At 37.7% G+C, this 24,641-nt stretch overlaps 1 protein-coding gene across 5 annotated transcripts in view; it reads left to right on the top strand.

The window, feature by feature from the left end:
• Positions 1 to 720: 720 nt before the first annotated feature.
• PLSCR1 (phospholipid scramblase 1) overlaps positions 721 to 24,641 on the top strand; it is a 29,583-nt gene continuing 5,662 nt past the window's right edge. Inside the window, exons 1-8 of one of the 5 annotated variants that reach the window (XM_030822686.1) lie at positions 777 to 1,114; positions 9,088 to 9,136; positions 9,272 to 9,297; positions 12,275 to 12,355; positions 16,991 to 17,208; positions 20,162 to 20,204; positions 23,794 to 23,942; positions 24,070 to 24,231. In XM_030822686.1, the coding sequence (XP_030678546.1) occupies positions 9,129 to 9,136; positions 9,272 to 9,297; positions 12,275 to 12,355; positions 16,991 to 17,208; positions 20,162 to 20,204; positions 23,794 to 23,942; positions 24,070 to 24,231 (687 nt within the window). In that variant the 5' untranslated portion in view covers positions 777 to 1,114; positions 9,088 to 9,128. Of the gene's footprint in view, positions 1,115 to 9,087; positions 9,137 to 9,271; positions 9,298 to 12,274; positions 12,356 to 16,990; positions 17,209 to 20,161; positions 20,205 to 23,721; positions 23,943 to 24,069; positions 24,232 to 24,641 lie in introns of all 5 variants that reach the window. The other 4 variants (XM_030822685.1, XM_003256675.3, XM_030822687.1 and 1 more) reach the window with 4 other exon arrangements.

Here is a 24,641-nt window from a genome sequence, read left to right as displayed (position 1 = left end):
GTAATAATAACAGAAATAAAGTGCACAATACATGTAATGTGCTTGAATCATCCTGAAACCGTCTGCCACCCGACCCTGGTCCATGGAAAAATCCTCTTCCGTGAAACTGGTCCCTGGTGCCAAAAAGGTTGGGGACCACTGGTTTATCCAGGGTCATCCAGGTTGGAGTGGGGTCAGGAGAAATGGGGAAATTTAGGTCAAAGTATACACAGTTACAAACATGTAGGATGAATAAATGGGAAAACCTAATGTACAACATGAGGGCTATAGTTAATGATAGTGGTATTCAGGATTTATGCTAAATGAGTAGATTATAGCTGCTCTTGCCCCAAGGGGGGAAATGTGTAATTATAGGAGTTGATGGATATGTCATACAAATAACTTAAATACACAGAATAAAAACTATTTTCGTTTAAAAAGGAACGATGTTTATAAAAAAATAAAGTGAGCTCGAAAACATTCAAATAACTGCTTAAAATTAAAAAATAATATCATATAATTTTATAGAAGGAAAGAAAGAGCAAGACAGCAAGAAAGAAAAGGCACCATAAAGAAAAACAATTTTGGCCCCTACTCATTTGTAGTCTAAGCTGCGTCTGCTCCCTCACCTTGAAAAGCCACGGGCTTCCGAGGGATGGAGGTCAAAGCCAGAGTAAAGAAAGTTCCACGGGGAGGCCACTCCCCAGCTGATGACTTTCCAGTTCCAGTTAGTGTGGGAGTCCCAGTTCCTCTCCTTAACCACCGGACAAACGTCTCTGGAGTCTCTCCAATGAGGAAGAAAGCAAGTCGGGGGTAGGGGAGGGGCCTCACACCAGGTGGTGGGTGCAGTCCTTCCTCGAGCTCCTTCACCCTCCAGTAATCCCGTGGGTCCCCGGGCGCCAGCGCGGGAACCGGGAAAAGGAAGCTGCGTTGTGTACGTAAGATCCAGGAAACGAAACCAGGAGCCGCGGGTGTTGGCGCAAAGGTTACTCCCAGACCCTTTTCCGGCTGACTTCTGAGAAGGTTGCGCAGCAGCCGTGCCCGGCAGTCTAGAGGCGCAGAAGAAGAAGCCATCGCCGGGCCCCGGCTGTCTGGACCTCGTCTCGCTCGGGAGCCGAAACAGCGGCAGCCAGAGGTGCGCGGGCGGCTTTTTCTGCCGCCACCCGGGGACTTGGGCGCAGGAACTGCGTGGAGCCTGCGCTGGGGCCAGGGCCGGGGTCAGGTGTGGAGGGCAACTTGTGGGGAATCGGCGCGAGGGCCCGCAGGTTGGGCTTGCTGCTCTGGGGGTGGAGGATGTGGGGTGAAGGTTGGGGCCAGAAATGCAAGAGGCCTCTGAAAAGGACCCTGGAAGTGGAGCAGGTACACGGCAAGGGGCCCCAGGCAGCCCAGCGGCACCCGGGCTCACCCCAGAACCATTCGAATGACAAGGGGTGCCCTGCCTGAAAACGCCTCGCGGGGCTCAGCTTCCCCTTAGCTACACTGCTTTACAGGTAGAGACCGGCCCTGAATCCTGGGCAGAGGCTGGGCTCAGGAGCATGTGCCAGCATAGTGGGGCCCTTAGAAGCGACGGTTAATACAGCCTGCAAGCTGTCATTTATAAGTAAGTATTCAATGAAGTCCGCCAGGAGCCCACATCTATGCTAGGCCCTCTACAATACCGGCTTAGAAAAGATAGTGGCGGTATCTAGCACGGTTCCTAAGACCATTAGCTCCAGTCAGGCTCCCCGACTTTAAATTCGGCCTCTACTGCTTCACATCTGTGGACTGTCAGCCACTTTCTTCTTACATATATTCTTTCCGTTGCCCCATCTCTGAAACTGTGTAACTATTAAATGAGCTACAGAGTATTACGTGTGTTAATGTAAAGTTCTTAGAGCAGTGCTTGGCACTACAGAAAGTACTCAGTGAAAGTTAGCTTTTATTATTTTAAATATTTGACAAAGTTCCTGCTTCTCCAAGCTGACTCTCTGGTTCCCATGTGGTTTCATTCATGCATTGTTATTCCTGGAAGTCTTGGCATGGCCACTTCCCAGTTCCAGGAACAGGCAGTCGTTGTTTTTTCTGGCTTATCACATTGAGATACATGGTTACTACAAGTGACACTTAAACGTGTCAGGCAGTTTGGGGGCTCCCTTCTTGAACTTTTTCTAAGAGCACACCTTTCTCTTAATGCCACCCTGTTTACAACAATAGTAGGCTTTGAACAACGAGAAAATGCAGGGAAATGAAAAAGACATATAAAGGGAAAGAGTGGATTTCTGCAATTGGATAGAAAAGTGGCACGTAAAATAGCTGGTTTATAGATCAAACTGCCTTTAGATCTGTAAAGGAGCTTAGAGTACAGGTGGAGAGACATCAAATGTGTGTGAGCAGACCCTTATGTACCTCTCCATCTTCATCTCTTAAGAATGTCTCCCTCTTTTGCTCTGTAACCTCACTGGTCTTCCTTTCCTTGAATGAGGCAAGTTCCTCCAGCTTAGGAATTCTATCTATGAAGTTCCCTCTATCTATAATGCCCTCCAACACCCCACCCACCATACCTCCATAGACTAGTTGATTTGAGACTTCCTTCAGCTCCCAGTCTGACTTTTCTTAAACCCCCTATCACCATCTAAGTTAGTGCCCCATAACCCTTTCTTATAGCAACATTAATTTTATTTATAGCACTTAGAGTATTTTTAATAATATATTTAATTCTTAATTGTCTGTCTCCCCTAGTGTCTAGGTATTGTGCTGTAGTGCCTGGTATAGTGCCTTGCATGCTCTATGCCTTCAATTAATTCCTTAAAAACCACACAAGCTTTATATTTAGTGAATATTTATATAGGAAGAATTTCTATATGTATATATGTGTATCTGTGTATATACACACTCTATTGCACTGCCCTGAATAGTGCTAAATTAAAAAGCCAAAACACTTTTTAATCAGAACTTAACAATTGCACTCTTCAATTTTCCATATGTTCTTTTAATAAGTGATTAGAAAAAAAATGATGTCTCCATATGTTGTCTGCTGCTGTAACAGAATACCTGAGACTTGGTAATTTATAAAGGACAGAAATTTATTTCTTACAGTTCTGGAGGCTAGGAAGTCCAACATAATCATGTGTTGCTTAAATACGGGAATACATTCTGAGAAATGCATCATGAGGCAATTTTGTGGTTGTGAGAACATCATAGAATTTACTTACACAATCCTGGATAGTATAGCCAGCCTACTATTTAGGCTGGGGTGGTGGGGTTGGGGGTGTTGAGGAGAGTCAGATTGAGAGCTGAAGGAAGTCTCAAATCAACTAGTCTATAGACGTGTGGGTGAGTGGGGTGGTGGAGGGCATTATAGACAGAGGGAACTTCACAGGTAGAAGTCCTGGGCTGGAGGGAACTTGGCTCATTCAACAAAGGGAATGACCAGTGAGGTGGCAGATAGCCTACTAGACCTAGACTGCGTGGAATAAGGTATTGCTCCTAGGCTAGAAACCTGTATAGCATGTTACTGTACTGAATACTGTAGGCAAGTATAATATAATGTCAAGTATTTATGTATCTAAACATAGAAAGGGTACAGTAAAAATAATCTTACAGGACCACCATCATATATGTGATCTGTTGTTGTGGTGCATGACTGTATGGAGGCACCAGCATCTTGTGAGGGTCTTGTTACTGCATCATCCCGTGGTGGAAAGTGGAATGGCAAGACAGCAAGAGAGGGTGGAACTTGATTTCCTTACAAGCCTACTCTGGCAATAATAAACCCACTCCCAAGATAACGACATTAATCTATTGATGAAGGTAGAGTGCTTATAAACGAATCATATTTTATTAGGCCCCACCTCCCAACACTGTTGCATTGGAAATTAAGTTTCCAACACATGAACTTAGCTCACACATTCTATCCATAGTACCTGGCCTAGTTAAAGCTAAGTGGCACAAGAGTAAATTGAAATTCAAGCCTTTTCTGTCTTACATAAGAAAGATGCAGAAAGAGGTTCCACAGGTGTGCCTTGATTCTGTCCTAAAACCGTTTCCCGGGAGCTTTTCCTGGTGTAGGCGCTCCTAACCTAATCCTAAATCGATTCCAGAACTATTATTCTGTTTCCACAGTGATACTGTGTCTAGGTTTTAGGGAGGATAGTTCATTGATGTGACTTAAGAATGCTTTCCAGGTGGAAAGTTCTTTAAGTTTGAGGCTTCAAATTCCATACAGCACATTAAAATCCCATTCGTGAGTTTGAAAAAAAAAAAGAGTCTTCGAACAAATTTCACTGAAGGATGTGAGTCTTCCTTTTTTCAGTGAATTAGAGACATCGGTGCAAAGAATATGAATTATTAATCATCTTAATTCAGCTAGTTAGCAAACTGTATCACATTTATTAAAATCACTTTTATTTCTATGGGTTTAGTTTCACCATTTATTAGGAGGAAAGGAAACAATTTGTGAGGGAGCTCTGGGTGGTCAGGAAAGGCTTTTCAGAGTAGTAAAGCAATCAAATGAGAATAACTGATTCAGTATTTGTTTCCTTTGTCTCTGGTTTACTTTTTAGTTTTGTAGAACCCTTGATCTGTACCATCTCACTTGGTCCTAGTTGATGTATCATCTGCATTTTTATTCAAGGTTTAATATAAAATGCTATAAAAGGCTATCCTACACTGGTTTTAAGCATATTTATTTTGTTTGCTAAGCATAAAATACGCAAGAGGATTTTTATGGAATGACTCCTTGTTACAAGGTACTTTGCATTTATAATCAGCCACAGTCACCTCAGTTTCATCCCATATCTTACAAGTATGATGTGCTGTATACTCAAAGCCTCACCACCTGCTTGCCCCACCCATTTGCTTAAATGTATCCATTTTTTCTAAGCTTAATTTTTACCAAAACTGGAGTTCAACAGATGAATATTTTTCCTTCTTAGATGTTAACTAAACATTTTTAAAGGTACAAAATTTACATACAAACATAACCCAAATGACATGGAAGTTACTTGATTTGTGACTTACCTATGTAATGTTCCCCTGGCCTACTTGAAATTCCTACCTTCCCTCTAGTCTAGTATCTTATTCTCAGTCATTGAGAGGAAGTTAGGGACCCAGAATTCTTGTTTTCAGAGCAGTAGAATTTTGCTAAAATCATTCAAAACATTTATCCCTATCTTGGGGCTGGAAGAGAATGTGAAATGCTTTATCCTCTGTTTTGAGGGAATGAGGGAAGGAGCTTGTTCTTAGGCAATTAACAAGTAAATTTAAATAAACAATCCAAATCTGGTGTGGGCAAACAAATTTTAGTTTTAGGAACTTTCAAAATTAAGTATGCTTCCCCTTTGGAGTCCAGATTTTACAGTAATACTTTTTGAAAGCAGTAAGATAAAAATTTCAGGACCTCAAGAGATGGGTCAAAAGAGTTTCACTGTAATATGAATTTTGAAGCCAGAACTGGAAATCCCCTGTGCTGTGTCTTCCTCTTTGTGGTAGTAGAGGTTACAGTTATCAAATAGTCCAGAGAAGCAATGGGAAGTTACGATTTCTGATAGAAAAATTTTAACAGAGGTGTACTTGTATGCAAATAATATATGATGCCTCAGTTTCCTCCAAAGTCTTAGTTAACAGAGTTAGAAAAATCAGATTATATTTGAAGTTCTGTGTTCATACTGGAGTAATTATTATTCCAATGGTACAATATACAACATAACTTTATTACATATTTTGGTACAGCATAAAGATGATTTTCCCTTTCTCTGAAGTATTTCTGAAATTAAAAATGAAATAAGTGTGGTAGAAGCCACTGTTTATGAATTATCATGCTAAATTAACTCGTTAATTAATTCATTCAGGGCACACCCAGTTATTCCCCAAACTGAGTGATATATTTCTTGGAATAGACTTATTACGCTTGGGAACACCCAAAGGATCATTATAACAGCAAACAGGAATGTGGGCATCCACATAGTGGACTTTGGTGACCTGGCACACGGTGCCTTCTCTACTTGGCACATGTACAGGTACAAGGAACACTTAACATTTTGCACCAGAGCTTATTACATACCATTTTCAATGCTTGAGATATTATATAAATGCTAAAATTCTAAAACCTATAGTAAAGCAAAGACCCAGATTTTATACTGCAGTAGTTTTGCCAGTAAGTCTCATCCTCACTAACTTATCTTTTAAGATTAAAAATAACGTAACCAAGTGGGAAGAAAACGAGCAAATATGAACAAATTATCATTGTTTTAGAATCTGCTTCTTTTCCTTTCTGGTATTTCTGTGCAAGGAGAGAATGATCTCTGACCTTGTGAAAGGCAAATACCATGTGTATTTATGGTTGGTACTCATTTGGCAAGGACTTGAAACTCATGACACTCCCTGCTTAAGATCCTCCACCTATTCTTAACAGCTGGGCTCCCCAGCTCCTGGATCACCAACCAGTGCCAGTCTGTGGCCTGTTAGGAATTGGGCTTGTACAGCAGGAGGTGAGCAGCTGGAGAGTGAGCAAAGTTTCATCTGTATTGACAGCTGCTTCCCATCGCTCACATACATTACCACCTGAGCTCGACCTCCTGTCAGATCAGCAGCGGCATTAGATTCTCATAGGAGCAAGAACCCTATTGTGAACTGCACGTGTGAGGGATCTAGGTTGCACACTCCTTATGAGAATCTAATGCCTGATGATGGGAGTCACTGTCTCCCATCACCCCCACATGGGACTGTCTAGTTTCGGGCAAACAAGCTCAGGGTTCCCACTGATTCTACCTTATAATGAATTGTAAAATTCTTTTGTTATGTATTATAATGTGATAATAATAGAAATAAAGTGCACAATAAATGTAATGTGCTTGAATCATCCCAAAACCATCCCCTGCTCCAGTGGTCCATGTCTTCCACAAAACCGGTCCCTGGTGCCAAAAAGGTTGGGGACCACTGTTTACCAGGATAAGTAGCATGGGTTTATGAATTCTCTATCTTTGCAGCACATCCTTTATTTCTGGCTTGCACGGGACTTGAAAGCCTAAAACAACTAAATGCTAAGAAAAATTAGTTTTAAAATTATGACAAAAATATTTTCTATTTCAGATGTATAGATCTGCAATCCAGAAACTATGAATTTTTTTCAGTTGAGTAGTCTGTTCGCCAAAAAAAATAACAAATAAAAACTTGCCTAAGTTTCTTCTCTTACATTTTATTTAGGATTTGCCCTTAGACATTATTTAGTGCTTTTCTGACCTTGTAGGGAAGGTGAGAATAATTGAATCACTAGTTTCTTAAAATTTATGTTAAAATTGCTTAAAGGCCATAGAATTTTTTTTTAAGCTAAGCATGTTATAGAGAGGTATCCTATAAGAAGCAAGGGGCAGGTAAAGACTCTAGAGATGTGTAGTCCAGTGTGTTAATTAAAGGATACTACCTATTTCTAATTCGGTATGTATTAATCTTTTCTGATATATCTGTTAAAGTACTCTTCGCATATTTTAAGAAAATTGGCATTTTAAAGTATAGTCTTTGATGGTAGAAATGTGAGGTTGACAAAAATCATGTCCTCTTATGTATGAATTTAGTCTTATACAGTTCTTCATATGATGGAATCTAAAACACAAATGTAGTCTTGAAAACCTTTAGTCTACTTTGGTTACATGTGTTTATTATTGTTCACCTTATAGATTAATAGCAGAAAAGTATAAATTTTAATATTTCTACCTTTCTGGCTTGATGAGGTCTACAGCATTAATATCTGACCAGTTAATGCAAACTGAGATTCCTATTGTCCTAAGAAAATCTAGGAAGTTAGTAACACAAACACATCTTTTGATTTATTTCAGGACCACATAAACCCATTTTGAATTATTCAACCATTGCTGAACTTCTTGAGTATGTATAATTAAGAGTTGACTATTATTAGAATGTTCTTAAGACTTTAAGTTGACTATAAAATTTTGTGCTTAAAGTTGGCAATAATCAAAACAAAATAAACAAACAAACAAAAAAAACCTTTATTTTGAAACACAGTCTTGCTCTGTCATCCAGGCTGGAATGCAGTGATGACATCATACTTCATTATAGCCTCAATATCCCAGGCTCAAGCAATCCTCCCACCTCAACCTCCCGAGTAGCTGGGACTACAGGCGCATGCCACCATGCTTGGCTAATTTTTTTTTGGTAAAGACAGTGTCTCTCCATGTTGCCCAGGCTGGTCTCAAACTTCTGGACTCAAGTGATCCTCCTGCCTCAGCTTCCCAAAATACTGGCATTATAGGCATGAGCCACCACCCCTGGCCAAAAATAATTCTGAAACAGCAAGGAGGAAGGCGGTTTCTTCTTGGGAAGTCTAGGTTTTAGTTGAGCATGTAGAGGGATCAGTTGACTTACTAACCACTTAGGATTGCACGGTAAGAGAATTTAAAGGGTAGCTGGCACTGGAGTGGGCCTGGGAAGGGGAAGGGCAGTTTGTGTTAGTGTGCATGGGTCCAAGATAAAAATGTTGAGTAACAGAGTTTTGCCCAATGCATTGTCGCTAAAAGGGATGAAGGGCATCGGGATCTACAGGAGATGGAAAAAGTAGTGACAGGATAGTAGTGGGAAAAAGTAGGATGGGATCAAGGCACTGGAAGGCAGAAATATTGAGTAGAATGTTTGCTGCAATTTATGTTTCTGTATAAATACCGAGTACAAAGTTTCACTTGGGTGGTCAAGGTGCTATGGCTGTGACAACTCCTGAGAGTGGGTTTTCTGGTAAAAAAAAAAAAATCTCTGAAAGCACAGAGTAGTCTCAGGCCTTCTCAAATTTGCAAAGAACAGGTCCACAAGACCCACATTTCCCAAGATAATTGCAGTAGTGTGACCTGATAATTAACATTTTTTGCTTTCCTGCTGGAATATTCCTGGAACCCAAGTCCGGAGACTGGGAACTGAACCAAGCATTTCCTTTAGATTGTGCAAGTTGTGAAGGTTGATGTTATTAGCTTGGTTACTACTTGGAGTCTTAGCTCGGTTACTACTTGGAGTCTTAGCTCATAGTGTGTCTTTATGGCTTTCTGCCTCACTGGACCCTCTTCCCAAAAGGCTTTAGAATGTGTTCACCATCATGAGCTGACCAACAATTTCTAAATTCCTACTCAGAAACACAGCAAGGGGAATGCAGTCAAGCACAAAGGGCTTAAATGAACAGGTAAGGCTGGGCTGGATGAATAAAGAGGAATATCCTATGAATGTGACTATGTAGTTTTAGAGTATCCTGATTGAACTGTTATATTTGACCTGTGGCCTTGTAGACAGTGTATTAATATCAGATCTTCTTTTTCAGAACTGTTTTAATCATGGACAAACAAAGTAAGTAATTTATTTTAAATGTTTACTTTCCTCCTTATAATGTTAATCTGTTGGTAACTTATTTGTCATAATGTTTTATTCAGTGTCTGAAAGTATATAATTTGCTTTCTGTTGTTTATGCTCCAGAATACAATGTCTAGTTCAGTATTTTGACTATAGAGAAGATGTACAAAAATAGCACTACCACTAGGTTCTTCATTAAAAATAAGAAAGCCTTTTGGAAAGCTAAGAAATGCTAGATTTATTGGGAAATATGTTCTGTAACATATATTTAAACCAGAACAATATTCTCTTTGTGTATTTTATATATGTAAAGATTATTCAAGTCATACTAATTAACAGATAATAAGATTTGAGTTCATTGTAATAAACTCCTCAGAAACACACCTCAATGTATATTTCATCACAGACACATGTTTGTGTTTTAAGTAAATACCAGTCATATGTTCTGACTTTTTTTCTCTCAAGAAAATTCTAAGTAAGATGGATATTTATCAAGCAAGTAATAAAAGACTGTCTTATTAAGATATCAAGGTTCTGAAGAACAGAGGGAAAATTATGTTCAAAATTCCCACTACATAGGGAAAATTAAATTCAAAAATTAAATCCTTTTTTTCTGAAATGCTTTTCTTTATTCTCTCTTTCATCTTTGTTGAGGTAACAAAAAAATATTTATCCGTCACTACAGTGTCACCCTTATTAGATGTATGAAATAATCTCCAGGACTAGACTCCTTGCTTTTTCCCATGTGAAGTTTTATGATTTTCTTTTTACTTACAAAACTTAAAGCTTTTTAAATGTAAATTTATATAGAATTACACTGTTTTATTTGCCACAGGCTTTAAGTTGATTCCACTCAATTTACAAAAATTTATCTGGTCATGGTCATAGTCAACTTTTAACTCTTCAGTTTTGTATATATAATTGTATGTACGAATGCATTTGCATAAATAGAAATAAAATGTGTATATGTGTGTGAATAAATGTGTAAATATGTATATATACATACACGTAGACATAAAAATAAAATATCTTTAAGACAATGTGATAGACTTGTACTTTTTGTAAGCCATTTTAAGTCGCATTCAAAAATGCAGTAATCAAAACATAATTAACATGCTCTTTGTTCTACTTGAACACCTGCCCATTCACTCATTCTCCTTGTATGAATTCCTCCTGGAATGCCTGAAATCAGAATCATTGCTTTGGTACCAAAAGTCCAGAGATTGTGAGCTCATGATTTCTTGAGTCTGTCTGTTCCTGGATATGTGTATGCATGTGTGTTCTATGTTCTAGTATTCAAACAATGTTGCTTATTAAGAGGTATCACAATGTGACATACCTGTCAAGGGTAGATCTTTACTTCAGACTTGCAAAGTATTTTCTTGAAATCTATTCTGAGTCTGATGCTGTTGTTTCCAACTTAATTTGGGAGTAGGGGCTGCAGGCAGGGCCTTATTAGCTAGAGAACTAGGGAGTTAGGTCAGTCACTTGACACTGAGAAATAGAAGAGAATGGATGGGAAAGAATGATGGGGAGTTTCAGAGATTTGTGATGATTCAGAAATCACAGGGTATGTTGCAATGTTTGTCCAGGGAAAAGTCCTCATCTTTTTGTTGTTGTTGTTTTGTGTTATTTATTTATTTATTTATTTGAGATGCAGTCTCGCTCTGTCGCCCAGGCTGGAGTGCAGTGGCACGATCTCGGCTCACTGCAACCTCTGCCTCCCAGGTTTAAGTGATTCTCCTGCCTCAGCCTCCTGAGTTGCTGGGACTACAGGCGTGTGCCACCATGCCTGGCTAATTTTTGTATTTTTAGTAGAGATGGGGTTTCATTTTGTTGGCCAGGCTAGTCTTGAATGAGTAAGAGAGTGGTTTTTTTGTCTGATTTTATGCAATCACCATGGACTGCATTCTGCTGAAGTCATGATGAAGCCATTTATGAAGGAGAAAGGCCAGGGCAGGGGGCGGGGGAAACAATCCCATCTTCCTGAAAAAATCACACGATTCACAAGTTGAGTGGTCTTTGAAAGTTCATAATAGAGACACATACAAAAAAATGTGTTACAGTGAAAGTTTGACCTATATGTTCTTCTATATTGATGCCATGTCTCCATGATTCTAAAACAAAAGTCTTTGAATTTACAGTTAGTAATTCATAAGGAAACAGATAAGGAGATAAGTATAGTGTCTACTACACCTTAAGCTGTGTGAAAGCAGAGCCATTGTAGCCACAGAGCCTAATTCAAGGGTGACACAGGACATGCTCAGTAAATATTTAGAGACTGGCTGTGGTAGGTAACTGAATGACGAGATAGACATGAATATTAATATTTAGGAGGTTGAACCATTTGTGTATATATTACGGTTACTCAAGCCTTATTAGCAAATAACAAAGTTTAATATGCTAGTGTATTATAATTAAACATGGCTTTTGTGGGTCAAAAACAGTCATATTTGGGGAATTTCATATGGTTCAACTTTATTGGTGTAGTTCCAGACTAAGCATAAAATATATAAATACTGAAGTATATTCATTATTTTAAATATTTAATAATTCTAATAGCAGTGATGATAGATGTCTTTAAAATCATCCATAATTCTACCATCCTCACATCCCATTAATTTCATTTATCTCTTTCTTCGTAGTCTATATGTAATTTTAAAGCTATCTTTATTTTATTATCAACAAAACATGGAACTGAACATTCATCAGGGATGTTTCAAAAACTGGTAATTCAGCCCCAGTAACTTAACTGTCTCATTTTATCTAAAGGAGAATTTGTTTGAAACACATTTGCTAATTGCAAATTAGCTCTGATAACAGGCACAGCTTACGTTAAGTGAAAATTTTACTTTCCCTATTTCAATACAGCATAAGACCATACAAGTGACAATTATCTAAGTACAATACAGTGTTTCTTTCTAATATATATTTTATTTAATCAGACATCTATTTACCTCTTCTTGAATTGCAGACCCACAGATGAATGCTTCTCACCCGGAAACAAACTTGCCAGTTGGGTATCCTCCTCAGTATCCACCCACAGCATTCCAAGGTAAAGTAGTTGCTGAAAGAAGAAAAAGTAAAATTAATCAATCGAGAGAGAGACAGAGACAGAGAGAGAGAGAGAGAGAATTGTGCATTTGTTTTTATTTTAGTAGCTCTTTTTTAAAAATGATATTAATGAAATTTTGGCAGCCTAGTTGTTCTTGATTATTTTTATTTGGCTATCATTTTCCATAGAAGTAATTTTTATTTATAGAGGACAGTAAAGGTATAAAGAAAGCTAGCAAAAACAGCATTAGGTTTACATTTAGCAAATGAAATACAAGACTGCACATCCCAAAATACAAATGTTAAGTAAAATATTTTATGGATCCTCCATCTGTTCTGAAAATTATGATCATTTAGTCACATTTAGGAAATTTATTTCTGGTAAATTGAGTCATGTAGTAGCTTGGCATGTGTTCAGTGAGAGTCACATCAAAATAGTAAGACTGCTTAAAACTGAAAGTAATAGAAATTCAGTTACCTGGGAATAATTCTCATTTTAATTTTATAATATATATGAAAGCTTTATTTTTGTATATATGCTGATTCAGCTCTGTATTTCTAAGAAAAGTAATTGCGTCATTTGACTACATCCATAATGGAGTACATTTTTTCTTTTCAACCAATGCCTGAAAGAATTCGGAGATTTTCATTTAGGCAAATGCAATTATCAAAACTACTAGAACTTTAAAAATAGCAAAGTCCATGGCATGTCCAGATTTACAAGCAGACAGGCTACCCACATCTTGAAAGAGCATCCTGGGGATTTAGGATCAAAGAGAATGTGGTTTGGATAGAAGGATGTACCCACTGTGTTTTCTTCTCTGAGTAAACAAATGTGCTTAGGAGCTGAATGTCATGTTTAATTGCCTAGCAAGAAACCTCCCTGTGGGTCCCGGATCTCATCCAGATGTTTGCAACTAAAAGAATATGAGCTAGATAAGCTCAGACTCTCAAGTGGTGGCTCATGGCAACCATGTCTGCGCTGAAGTATCATCACCCAGAAGCACTTAAAAATAGTAGTGCAAAGGCACTATTCCAGAAAAATTAAATCATAGCTTCCAGTGGTGGGACTCAAGGAATAGTAATCTTTTAACACCCCAAGTGATTCTAAGGTGAAGCCAGGGTTGAGAACATCTGCTCTAAATTCTTATAGGGTTGGTGTTTGGAAAATCATTAGTAAGTCTGTAATATTCATCCAAGGCACTTAAGAGAATGATTTAACCCACCCTATCGCTAATTAAAAGTAGATATACATAAATAATACAGTTCAGATATAATCAGACTTGAGAGTTTGTTATATTATATATATATATATATGTAGCTCTACAGCTTGATTTTGTTTCTCAAGTCCAAGATTACATATAGCACAAGTCTTAAGATAACAATGATGCTAAGAGTAAGGATAATTTAAAATTGAGAGCTTACCATGCTTTAGTCATTGTTTTAAATGTGGAGTTAATGTGGACTAACACTTTTAATTCTTAGAATACTCTTATGAGGTAAATACTGTCAGTTATCCCCATTATGTATGTGCGAAAGCTGAGGCATAGGAAGTTTGTATCAGGCTTCAAGTTCTGCCTGCTTTTAAAAAAAATTTGTATAGGTAAATGTGCTGGTAAACCAGGTTCTGCCTTCTGTACTAATAGTTATGTGGTAGTTTAAACAAGTTGCAGTACCTCAAAGCCTCAGAGTTCCTATCTATAAATAAGGGTGATATTTTCAATGTAGGTTGCTTTGTAGAGTAAATGAGAGTATATGTAAAACACTGAGCGCAATGCTTGCAAATAATAAATGACAAGTATTTGCTAACATATTTAAAATATTTTAAATCAATTAGCCTTTACATAAATGATACTAGTATTCAAATGTCAGGTAATTCTTTATGCTTAATTCGTTGATTTGAGGAGTAATCAATCATACTTTCAGAGTCTGGGGAAAATTATGATGATGTTAAAAATGTAAGAAATTAACTCACATCTCCATATCCCCACTGGTCTGCCTATGGTCTGGTTTCTGTGCTGACCCCAGTGATCTTTAAAAATGTAAATCTGCTCATATTACAGAGAGTATATAGCCCCTATTTTATTAGTGGCCTATTACTTTTAGGATAAAGGCTAACACTAAACCCAGGATGGCCTTTTCCATGCTGTCTCTTTAACTTCCTCTTGAGCCTGGCTTGCTGTTATTCAGCTAGACTGGCTATTTTTCAGATTTTTAAAGGCCTATGTTAGTTACTGTCCCAGGACTTTGCTCTGAAATGTTCTTTCTGTGACTCTGGCCTCCTGAACTCCTGTGCATCCTTCAGCTCTCAGCATAAAGGTGACCCCTCAGGGCACCTGCTCCTACTCCTTCCCTTTTTCTCTTTCCATCTCAGTAGCGACCTTTGGCATCTCTGGTCATAAAACCGTGGTCTCTTACTTGAAAGCATTTATCTCCAATTCTAATTAATCAATTAATTACACTGGTATTATAGCTCCCTAGAATAAGTGGAGATATAAAGTCGTCTCTCTCATTAAACAATGATGGGCAGGGATCGCATCTGTGTTTTCCATTGTAAATTCTAATGCTTTTCCACTGCTGAAAATTTTGTAAGATATAAATAAGACCATGGAACTCATTCTTCTGCTTAAAATCCTCCAGTACTTGCCAATGATAATTGGAACCAAATCCAGACTCCTTACTAGGGCCTCCTTTTCTGAACAGCTTCCTGTTGCTTTGCTAACAGCCTTTCCTAGTCATCTTCTTTCTTATGACATTCCTCTCTCTTTTACAAGCCTGTCAAATTCATTACAAAGTCAGAGGTATTCTATTTGCCTTTCTTTCCTCCTGAAGCATTTATCACTAGATCTTCATATAAAGCTTTTCTCTTCTCATCTTTTAGACCTTGATATAAATTATATTTACCTAAAGTAACTGCCCCATACCCTGCCCTCCCCCGCATACATTCTCTCCATCACATCCGTATGAATTTTTTTTTGTTCTAAATGTGTTTTCTTTCTCCCAGAAGTTGACTGTAAGCTCTCTGACAGCAGGATGCCTCCTTGAGAGTTGTATCCTCATATTCTACAACACAGCCAGTCACATTATGGATCATTTGTAAATATTCATTCATCATAAAGGAATAAATTATAAAAGCTATATTTATGATGCATTATTGTGAGGTTTATTCTGTTTTTCTAAGCCTTATTTTTGAAAGGCAAATGAATTTTATCATAAATGATCCATTTAAAAGAATTTATAAATTTCCTATTCTAAGTATTACATTTTGCATAGGCTTTAATGTTAAAATATTGAGAAACACAGTCCTTTGAAATTATATTCCACTGCTATGGAATTGCTACTCTGTGGACCATACAAACAGGTATATAAATCTTCATTGTAATCACACATCACAGAGAATATGAAGTACATTTACTGTTATTAAATTTCTGCCTCTACTCTGCCTCTTACAATTTTTTGCCATCCTTGTTTCTCAAATTATATTTTCCAGAGACCAAAGGATGTTAAATTGTGAAATTTAAATTTCTAACCTAAATATTATAATAAAATTTTATTTTAATGAAGGACTTAGGAAAGCAATACATTATGGATTAAAACATAAGGCAAAGGATTAACCCAAGCAGGCATCTGGAATGTACTAAAAGAAATGAATGTGGCTGGGTGCGGTGGCTCACGCCTGTAATCCCAGCACTTTGGGAGGCTGAGGCGGGCAGATCACGAGATCAGGAGATCGAGACCATCCTGGCTAACACAGTGAAACCCCGTCTCTACTAAGAAATACAAAAAATTAGCTGGGCGTGGTGGCGGGCACCTGTAGTTCCAGATACTTGGGCGGCTGAGGCAGGAGAATGGTGTGAACCCAGGAGGCGGAGCTTGCAGTGAGGAGAGATGGCGCCACTGCACTCTAGCCTGGGTGACAGAGCGAGACTCTGTCTCAAAAAAAAAAAAAAGAAGAAGAAGAAATGACGTGCTTTCACCTTCAACAGTGGCACTATAATATTTTGGGCTGGACAATTCTTCATTTCTAGGGAGCTGTTCTGGCTCTTTTAAGATGTGTAGCAGCAGCCCTGGCCTCTACCCACCAGATGCAGTATTATCTTCCCCTCCAGTTGTGACCAAAAAAAGCCTGCAGAGCTTGTCAAATATCCCTGGCAGAGAGGGGGCAAAACTACCCCCAGTTCTATACATATATTATAAGTCATTTGCTCAAATTTCAGAATTATCATTTTTCACAAGATACTTTGGCCCTAGAAATGCTGACTCAAAGCCATTATTTTGGGCCTTCTACCAATGCCGTGTCTGTTTCCCTTGAAGGCTTGCCAGAATCTTTATGTAGGTGACTCTAGATAGTGGTTATTTACTTTCATTTTCTCAGATATTAAAGCATATTTTCCATCTGAGTTTTGAATGGTAAGGGTAAGGCTATTCACCACCTACTATCATCAAAATAGAAGTGGATGTGCAACCACAGATATTTCATTGAAAAATCTCAGAAAGATAAAAGCATATCTTAAACATCACAGATACAGATTTCTATGCTGAAATGTCAACTTATAGATAGATGGCATAACCCTAAAATGGTTCATGATTCCATTTTTGGTGCAGTTATAAATCATTTCACTTGTTTGTATTTCAGGACCTCCAGGATATAATGGCTACCCTGGGCCCCAGGTCGGCTACCCACCCCCACCAGCCGGCCATTCAGGTCCTGGCCCAGCTGGCTTTCCTGTCCCAAATCAGCCAGTGTATAATCAGCCAGTATATAATCAGCCAGGTGGAGCTGCAGGGGTACCATGGATGCCAGCACCACCGCCTCCATTAAACTGTCCACCTGGATTAGAATATTTAAGTCAGGTAATTTCAAAGACACAAAATACTCATAAAAAACAGAACTGTGCTTCCAGCTTGCTTAACCAGATTAACAAATGAATAATTCACCAAAGTCTGAAATAGCAAAACTATATTTTCTGCTAACAGGTTACTCTAATTCTTATAGGTCAGGTTCAATTTTAAAGCAAAATACAAATGCCTTAGAAAATTGTATTTTCTGTGATCTTAAATACAATCTATAATAATGGCCAATAGCAAACATTTAATTAGCACTGTTTTCCTGTCTTTGTTGTATGCGTGATACATGTATTAACTCATTTAATCCCTATTGAAAGTCTATGATGTATAGGTGTTACAGTTATCTCCATTTTTCAAAAGAAGAAACTGAGGTCCAAAGAGGTTATATAGCTTACTCTGGGGTGAGAACCTTAAGAGTCAAGACTGTTTTTTTACTCCCAAAACTTTGGTACTGAGCGAAGTGCTCTTTAATCTCGATACTGAATAATTGCCTTATAATTTGAAAGAAAATTTAAATAAAGTTTATTGTTGAGTTTCAAAAAGTGGCCCCAAACAAGGGGTTAATATTTTATGTGTAGTATGACTCACCTTTTTATTGTAACTAATAAAACTGCATTTTTATGATGCTGCTTTTGTTCTTTGGAAGACCCAATTTTATAAATGCAATTAATAAAGGAGTAAAAAGTCCTGGATTTTGTTGCACTAAATTATAATTAATCTCAGCAATAAGAGGTTTAACATTTATTTGGTGTTAGAAATCAGGTAGGTCAAATAGAAACAAGAAACTCTGTGTGTCCAGTCTGTACACATATAAACAAATATTCTTGTGATATTCAACCAGTTTTCATTTCATAAATCATTTCTTTCTTGCACTCTCTTTAGTAACTTAATTTCCCACAATGCGTTTAAGTGGCACAATCGTAGGAATTTTTGGTTGTTATTATATTATCCAAGAAATACATAGAAATAGATATTTTAAAAATCAAGGTCTCATAAAATACATAAAGGATGTTATCACATATGACAAAGGTTGATATTAAGTATGCTTAATACAAATTTGAAACTTGTAAAAAAAACTGTTTGATGGCTAAAAAAGTTACCAATATTTCTTGAGCCTCTTCTGGAAGGAAGATTGTTTTCTACTTTTTGAATTGTTTTTGACACATAATAATTGTGCATATTTATGGAGTACAGTCTGGCATGTACTATGTGTAATGAAAAATGAGGATAATTAGCATATCTATCACTTTCAATATTTATCATTTCTTAGTGTTGAGAACATTCCAAATCCTCTCTTCTAGCTATTTGAAAATATACAATAAATTATTGTTAATTATAGTCAGCCCACATAGCTATAGAACACTAGAACTTATTCCTCCTATCTAGCTGTAATTTTGTATTCATTAACCAACTTCTCTTTATACCTCTCCTCCCTACCCTTCACAGTTTCTAGTAACCACTATTCTACTACCTACTTTTTTTTTTAGATGGAGTCTCGTCCTGTCACCCAGGCTGGAGTGCAGTGGCGCAATCGTGGCTCACTGCAACCTCCGCCTCCTGGGTTCAAGCTATTCTCTTGCCTCAGCCTCCCAAGTAGCTGGGCTACAGGCACCTGCCACCACACCCAGCTCATTTTTGTATTTTTAGTAGAGACGGGGTTTCTCCATATTGGCCAGGCTGGTCTTGAACTCCTGAACTTGTGATCCGCCTGCCTTGGCCTCCCAAAATGCTGGGATTACAGGCGTGAACCACTGCGCCCGGCCTCTATTCTCTACTTCTAAGAAATCAATTTTTTTAAGCTTCCACGTATGAGTGAGAACATTCAGTATTTTTCTTTCTGTGCCTGGCGTATTTCACTTAACATAATGTCCCTTAGGCTCATCCATGTTCCTGCCAGTGACAGGATTTCATTAATTTTTATGGCTGATTTTTATTCCATTGTGTGTATTAAGAATTCTTTTTTCATTTATCTATTGATGAACACTTAGGTTGATTCTATATGTTGACTGTTAGTGCTGCAATAAGCATGAGATTGCAGATACCTCTTTGACATATTGATTTCCTTTCCTTTAAAATTTTTGTCTTGAAAATTTTGAAAATTTTGAAAAAATACTGTTTTAAAAAAAACAGTAGTGGGATTGCTGAATCATATGGTGGCTGTAATTTTAGTTTTTGAGGAACTGCTACACTATTCTCCATAATGGCTGCTCTAATTTACTTTCCCACCAACAGATTTCCCCTTCTCCACATTTTTACCATTATTTGTTATTTTTTTGTCTTTTTGATAAAAGTCATTCTTAACTGGACAAAGATAATATCTCATTGTGGTTTGGATTTCATTTCCCTGGTGATTAGTGATGTTGAGCATTTTTTCATAAACTTACTGGCCATTTGTATCAATTTTCTTTTCTTTTTTTTTTGAGATGGAGTCTCACGCTTGTCGCCCAGGCTGGAGTGCAGTAGCGCGATCTCGGCTCACTGCAACCTCTGCCTCCTGGGTTCAAGTGATTCTCCTGCCTGAGCCTCCCAAGTAGCTGGGACTACAGGCGCCTGCCACCACACCCAGCTCATTTTTTGTGTTTTTAATAGAGACAGGGTTTCACCATGTCAGCCAGGACGGTCTCGATCTCCTGACCTCGTGATCTGCCCACTTTGGCCTCCCAAAGTGCTGGGATTACAGGCATGAGCCACCTCAATTTTCTAATTTTTAAAGGTACTCCAGTGTAAATCAATTTTATTTGACCTAAATTTTTCCACATTAATAATGAACACAATAAACATTTTATTAATTTAAAATATTAACTTCAGTTTTACACTAAAAAGTAATATAAGCTGTTAAATATTGATAATTGATTACATATACTGTAAAAAATATAAATATATGAATTTTAATTTGGTTAGCTTATAAAAACCTTCATTTGACATGTACTTACCACTTATTTTTTTTTTCCTGTTATAGATAGATCAGATACTGATTCATCAGCAAATTGAACTTCTGGAAGGTATGTATTCATTGTTTTAATCCTGTTTCTATAAAGAGTAGAAGTTTATGCAGATAAAGGCACATCGACCTCCACAAATATAACACTCTCACTTATATGGGACAGTTAAACCAGTTATTTACAATAATAAACATTATCAGCAATTCATTTCTAAAATTTAGGAATCAAAAGGTAAAATGCTATTATGTTGGGCACCTGCCCTCAGGACACTAACTTAGAAGGAAAATAATCAAAACCCTTATTTTGCTCCTCTCTTCGTACATCACTTTTTATCTGACTTCTACCACTTAAGCTATTTTCTCCATAATTGTGATCAGCTTAAGAATGGCACAGAGAGCCACATTCCAAAGTAAGTTATCTTTTTTATTTGGATGAGGAAGTTTGGGAAAATTATCATTTGTGCCCACAGTTTCTCTTGGGAGTTAAGATGAACCCTATAAAATCTTTGTATACCAGGTCAGATGCAGGCCACTGCAGTGTTGGAGGATGCTGACCAACTAGCCTGCAGGCTTGGCTTCATAGAAGAGCACTCCTGCTCCTGCTGAATGGCCTGACATTTCCTTGGGTCCAGGGCCCCTTAGGTGCAAAAATAAACTTACGAAGCCAATTAATGTTTTATAATGGCTGACAGGGGAAGAAGACCCCAGGTAGATTTATGAACCATAGTGTTTTCCTTCTAGATATAAAAGGTTTAACAAAAACTCTGCCAGTTTTTTGGACTATGTCTGCTAAATTCATTTTCACCTGTCTCCAAAGTTTCTTTCCACTGGTAAAAATTAGAACATGAATTGTATAAGCAGAATAATGGATTTGGCTAAAATATAGAATTGTCATCTATTACATTGAAGTTATTTATAAAGCACATTATTATTTATAATTTACTTGATTTTTTTTGGTGTATCTAAACAAAGCTTTCTCTGGAAGAGAGCTTTGTATTCTGAATTTCTTAGTGTTTTATAGTATATATTAGTAAGGCTATAAAATCCAAACAGACATATAACCAAACATTACACAGCACACTATTTTTGTAGATTTATAAATATTTGTTAAATATGTGTTAATTATGAAATAGAAAGTTCCAAATCTAATAGTTTTTAATTATGCTTATTTTTCAAAAAAGAAATGTCTCCAGTTTTTTTTTGTTTCTTTTTCTCCAAAATTGAAAGTCTACGTTATTTTTTCATGAGTGGTATAAAAAAGATGAAGATTACTCAGTTTTTTAGAATCTGAGCATAAACTAGGCACTTAATTTTTTTTCTCAATTCAAAATACAGAAGACAATAAAGATGTAAACAATTTGTTTACATTTTTTAAGTAAATGAAAAGAAACTTAAAGGTTATGTAAACCAATGTTGCTTTACAAATAAGCTGGAGATTTTTGAGATTAAGCTACTTAATGAAACAATTAATTAGATAATAAATGCCCTCTCAAAATCAGCTTAACTTTTTTCTCATCAAACATTTGACTATTTCAGATGTTGAAATCAGAGGTGGTTCTTATAAATGCAGAGTACAGGGTCTGTCTGTGTCCCACCAAGGTCACTTAAAGGAGTTCATGGTGGTTAAGACTTGTGAAGGCCGTCTTTATCCGACTCAGAGTCTTTCCATATAGGCATTATAGAGTGACTTTTCCTCCAAGTATTTATTTTAATCACTCATTATTTTAGCCAGGCTTCTGACATCTATGACCCCAGTTACTGAGGGCTATGTACAAGTGGGACAGTTATTGCTCCTTTCTGGCTTTAAATACGGAGAGGTTTCCAATGTATGGTTAGATTTGGAAAGCCCTTGATACAAAGCTTGTGAGCCTCAGCATTTTGCAGCCATCTGTTTCCATCATGAAGAGATTAGCCCAGCAAAGGTGCAGAGTTCACTTAGGATTCCCATGGTCTAGATATTCTGTGAGTTAAAGTCTTGGTTGCTGAACACCCTTTGTCTAATACCCACCTCCCACTTCTGAACAACTACTGCTGAGTTGAATAAGGATGCCCTGGGTCCAATGTGACACTCTAATTCACCTTTCATTTTCACTCCCTCGGTTTTTATGCATGTACATTGCCTTCTTTCAAAAGCATTGCATAAAAATAAGACATAAGTATGGTTTATAAGATAGTCTCAAACCAATTGATTTAATATAAAATTTATAGCACATAAACAGCAATCCTCTTATATTCCCCTCCACATTACACAAAAACTATCCTGCATTAGTGGACGTTTTTTCTATACACCTAGTGCCACTGTGCCCACCCACAGCATTGCCCCAACTCTCAGCAGTAAAGTATCTCTTCTGACAGACATTTGTGGAATTAGGAAAATATAACTTGTTTCTGTTGTCTCGCATAGTGAAGAGATGGGTTGCCCCTCCACACCTGTGGGCGTTTCTCGTTAGGTGGAACAAGAGACTTGGAAAAGAAAGAGACACAGAGACAAAGTATAGAGAAAGAAAGAAAAATGGGCCCGGGGGACTGGCATTCAGCATACGGAGGACCCAGGCCACCACCGGCCTCTGAGTTCCCTTAGTATTTGTTGATCATTATCGGGCGTTTCCTGGAGAGGGGAATGTGGCAGGACAATAGGATAGTAGTGGAGAGAAGGTCAGCAGGTAAACACACGAACAAATGTCTCTGCATCATAAACAAGGTAAAGAAAAAAGTGCTGTGCTTTTGATGTGCATATACATAAACATTTCAATGCCTTAAAGAGCAGTATTGCTGCCAGCATGTCCCACCTCCAGCCCTAAGGCAGTTTTCCCCTATCTCAGTAGATGGAATATACAATTGGGCTTTACACCGAGACATTCCATTGCCTAGAGACGAGCAGGAGACTGATGCCTTTCTCTTATCTCAACTGCAAAGAGGCATTCTTCCTCTTTTACTAATCCTCCTCAGCACAGACCCTTTACGGGTGTCGGGCTGGGGGATGGTCAGGTCTTTCCCTTCCCAGGAGGCGGTATTTCAGACTATCACATTGGGAGAAACCTTGGACAATACCTGGCTTTCCTAAGCAGAGGTCCCTGCGGCCTTCTGCAGTGTTTTGTGTCTCTGGGAGTGGTGATGACTCTTAACAAGCATGCTGCCTTCAAGCGTTTGTTTAACAAAGCACATCCTGCACAGCCCTTAATCCATTTAACCCTAAATTGACACAGCACATGTTTCAGGGAGCACAGGGTTGGGGATAGGGTTACAGATTAACAGCATCTCAAGGCAGAAGAATTTTTCTTAGTACAGAACAAAATAGAGTCTCTTATGTCTACTTCTTTCTACACAGACACAGTAACAATCTCATCTCTCTTTCTTTTCCCCACAGCATAAGGACTTAATTTCTCTATACATTGGTAATCTCTCCTCCTCCTTTTTTTTGCTATTTTTCTCTGCCTGGATCATCTCTAAACATCATTTCTTCTCCTTCTCCTTATGCCACTTGGAGTATCTTCTAAAACTGGCAGAGCTAGATATTATAATGTCTGGATAAATTTTTAGCATAGAGGTGATTATGATTTCGTCTTTTATGTTTTTAGTTTTAACAGGTTTTGAAACTAATAACAAATATGAAATTAAGAACAGCTTTGGACAGAGGGTTTACTTTGCAGTGGAAGATACTGATTGCTGTACCCGAAATTGCTGTGGGCCATCTAGACCTTTTACCTTGAGGATTATTGATAATATGGGTCAAGAAGTCATAACTCTGGAGAGACCGCTAAGATGTAGCAGCTGTTGTTGTCCCTGCTGCCTTCAGGAGGTCTGTGATCAATTACCAGGGCACTTTGTAAAATAGTTCAGCAAGAATTTCTGCCCTGTCATTGAACCTTTCATCAAACCTAGGCATTATGATTATTACATTTACATATATTATTTTGCCTTTGTAGATAGAAATCCAGTCTCCTCCTGGTGTACCAATAGGTTATGTTATTCAGACCTGGCACCCATGTCTACCAAAGTTTACAATTCAAAATGAGAAAAGAGACGATGTACTAAAAATAAGTGGTCCATGTGTTGTGTGCAGCTGTTGTGGAGATGTTGATTTTGAGGTAAGGGATGTCATAATGTTTATAAGATTTACTTTCCTAATATAAGAAGAATGTAATTTTGCAGGACGTTATAAATGCATTAAATAAGTATTGTGTGCCAATGTCTCAATAGCAAGATAATTTTCTCATTTATTTAACTTTGGTCAGAGTGGTAGTTATCACTCTTATTAAAGGTCACTGTTGGTCATGATAAATGGATAAAAGAGAAGCAGACCTATGTAGTCAAATAAAAATAAGCAAATCATCCATCACTTAAACATGGTGGTTTCTATGTGATGACACTGTATATTATCCATTTTAAACAGAATGTTAACCTTGTCATCTAAGTCTGATTGCCAAAGCATATGGATCCTTCTTAAATCTGAAATATCATCTGCCAATGCTCAAGGCCATGTTCAGAATGTCTGACA

The sequence above is a fragment of the Nomascus leucogenys genome, chromosome 11, assembly GCF_006542625.1.
Source record: "Nomascus leucogenys isolate Asia chromosome 11, Asia_NLE_v1, whole genome shotgun sequence".
NCBI classification, from domain to species: Eukaryota; Metazoa; Chordata; class Mammalia; order Primates; family Hylobatidae; genus Nomascus; species Nomascus leucogenys.
This window is presented reverse-complemented; position numbering and strand designations above follow the sequence as displayed.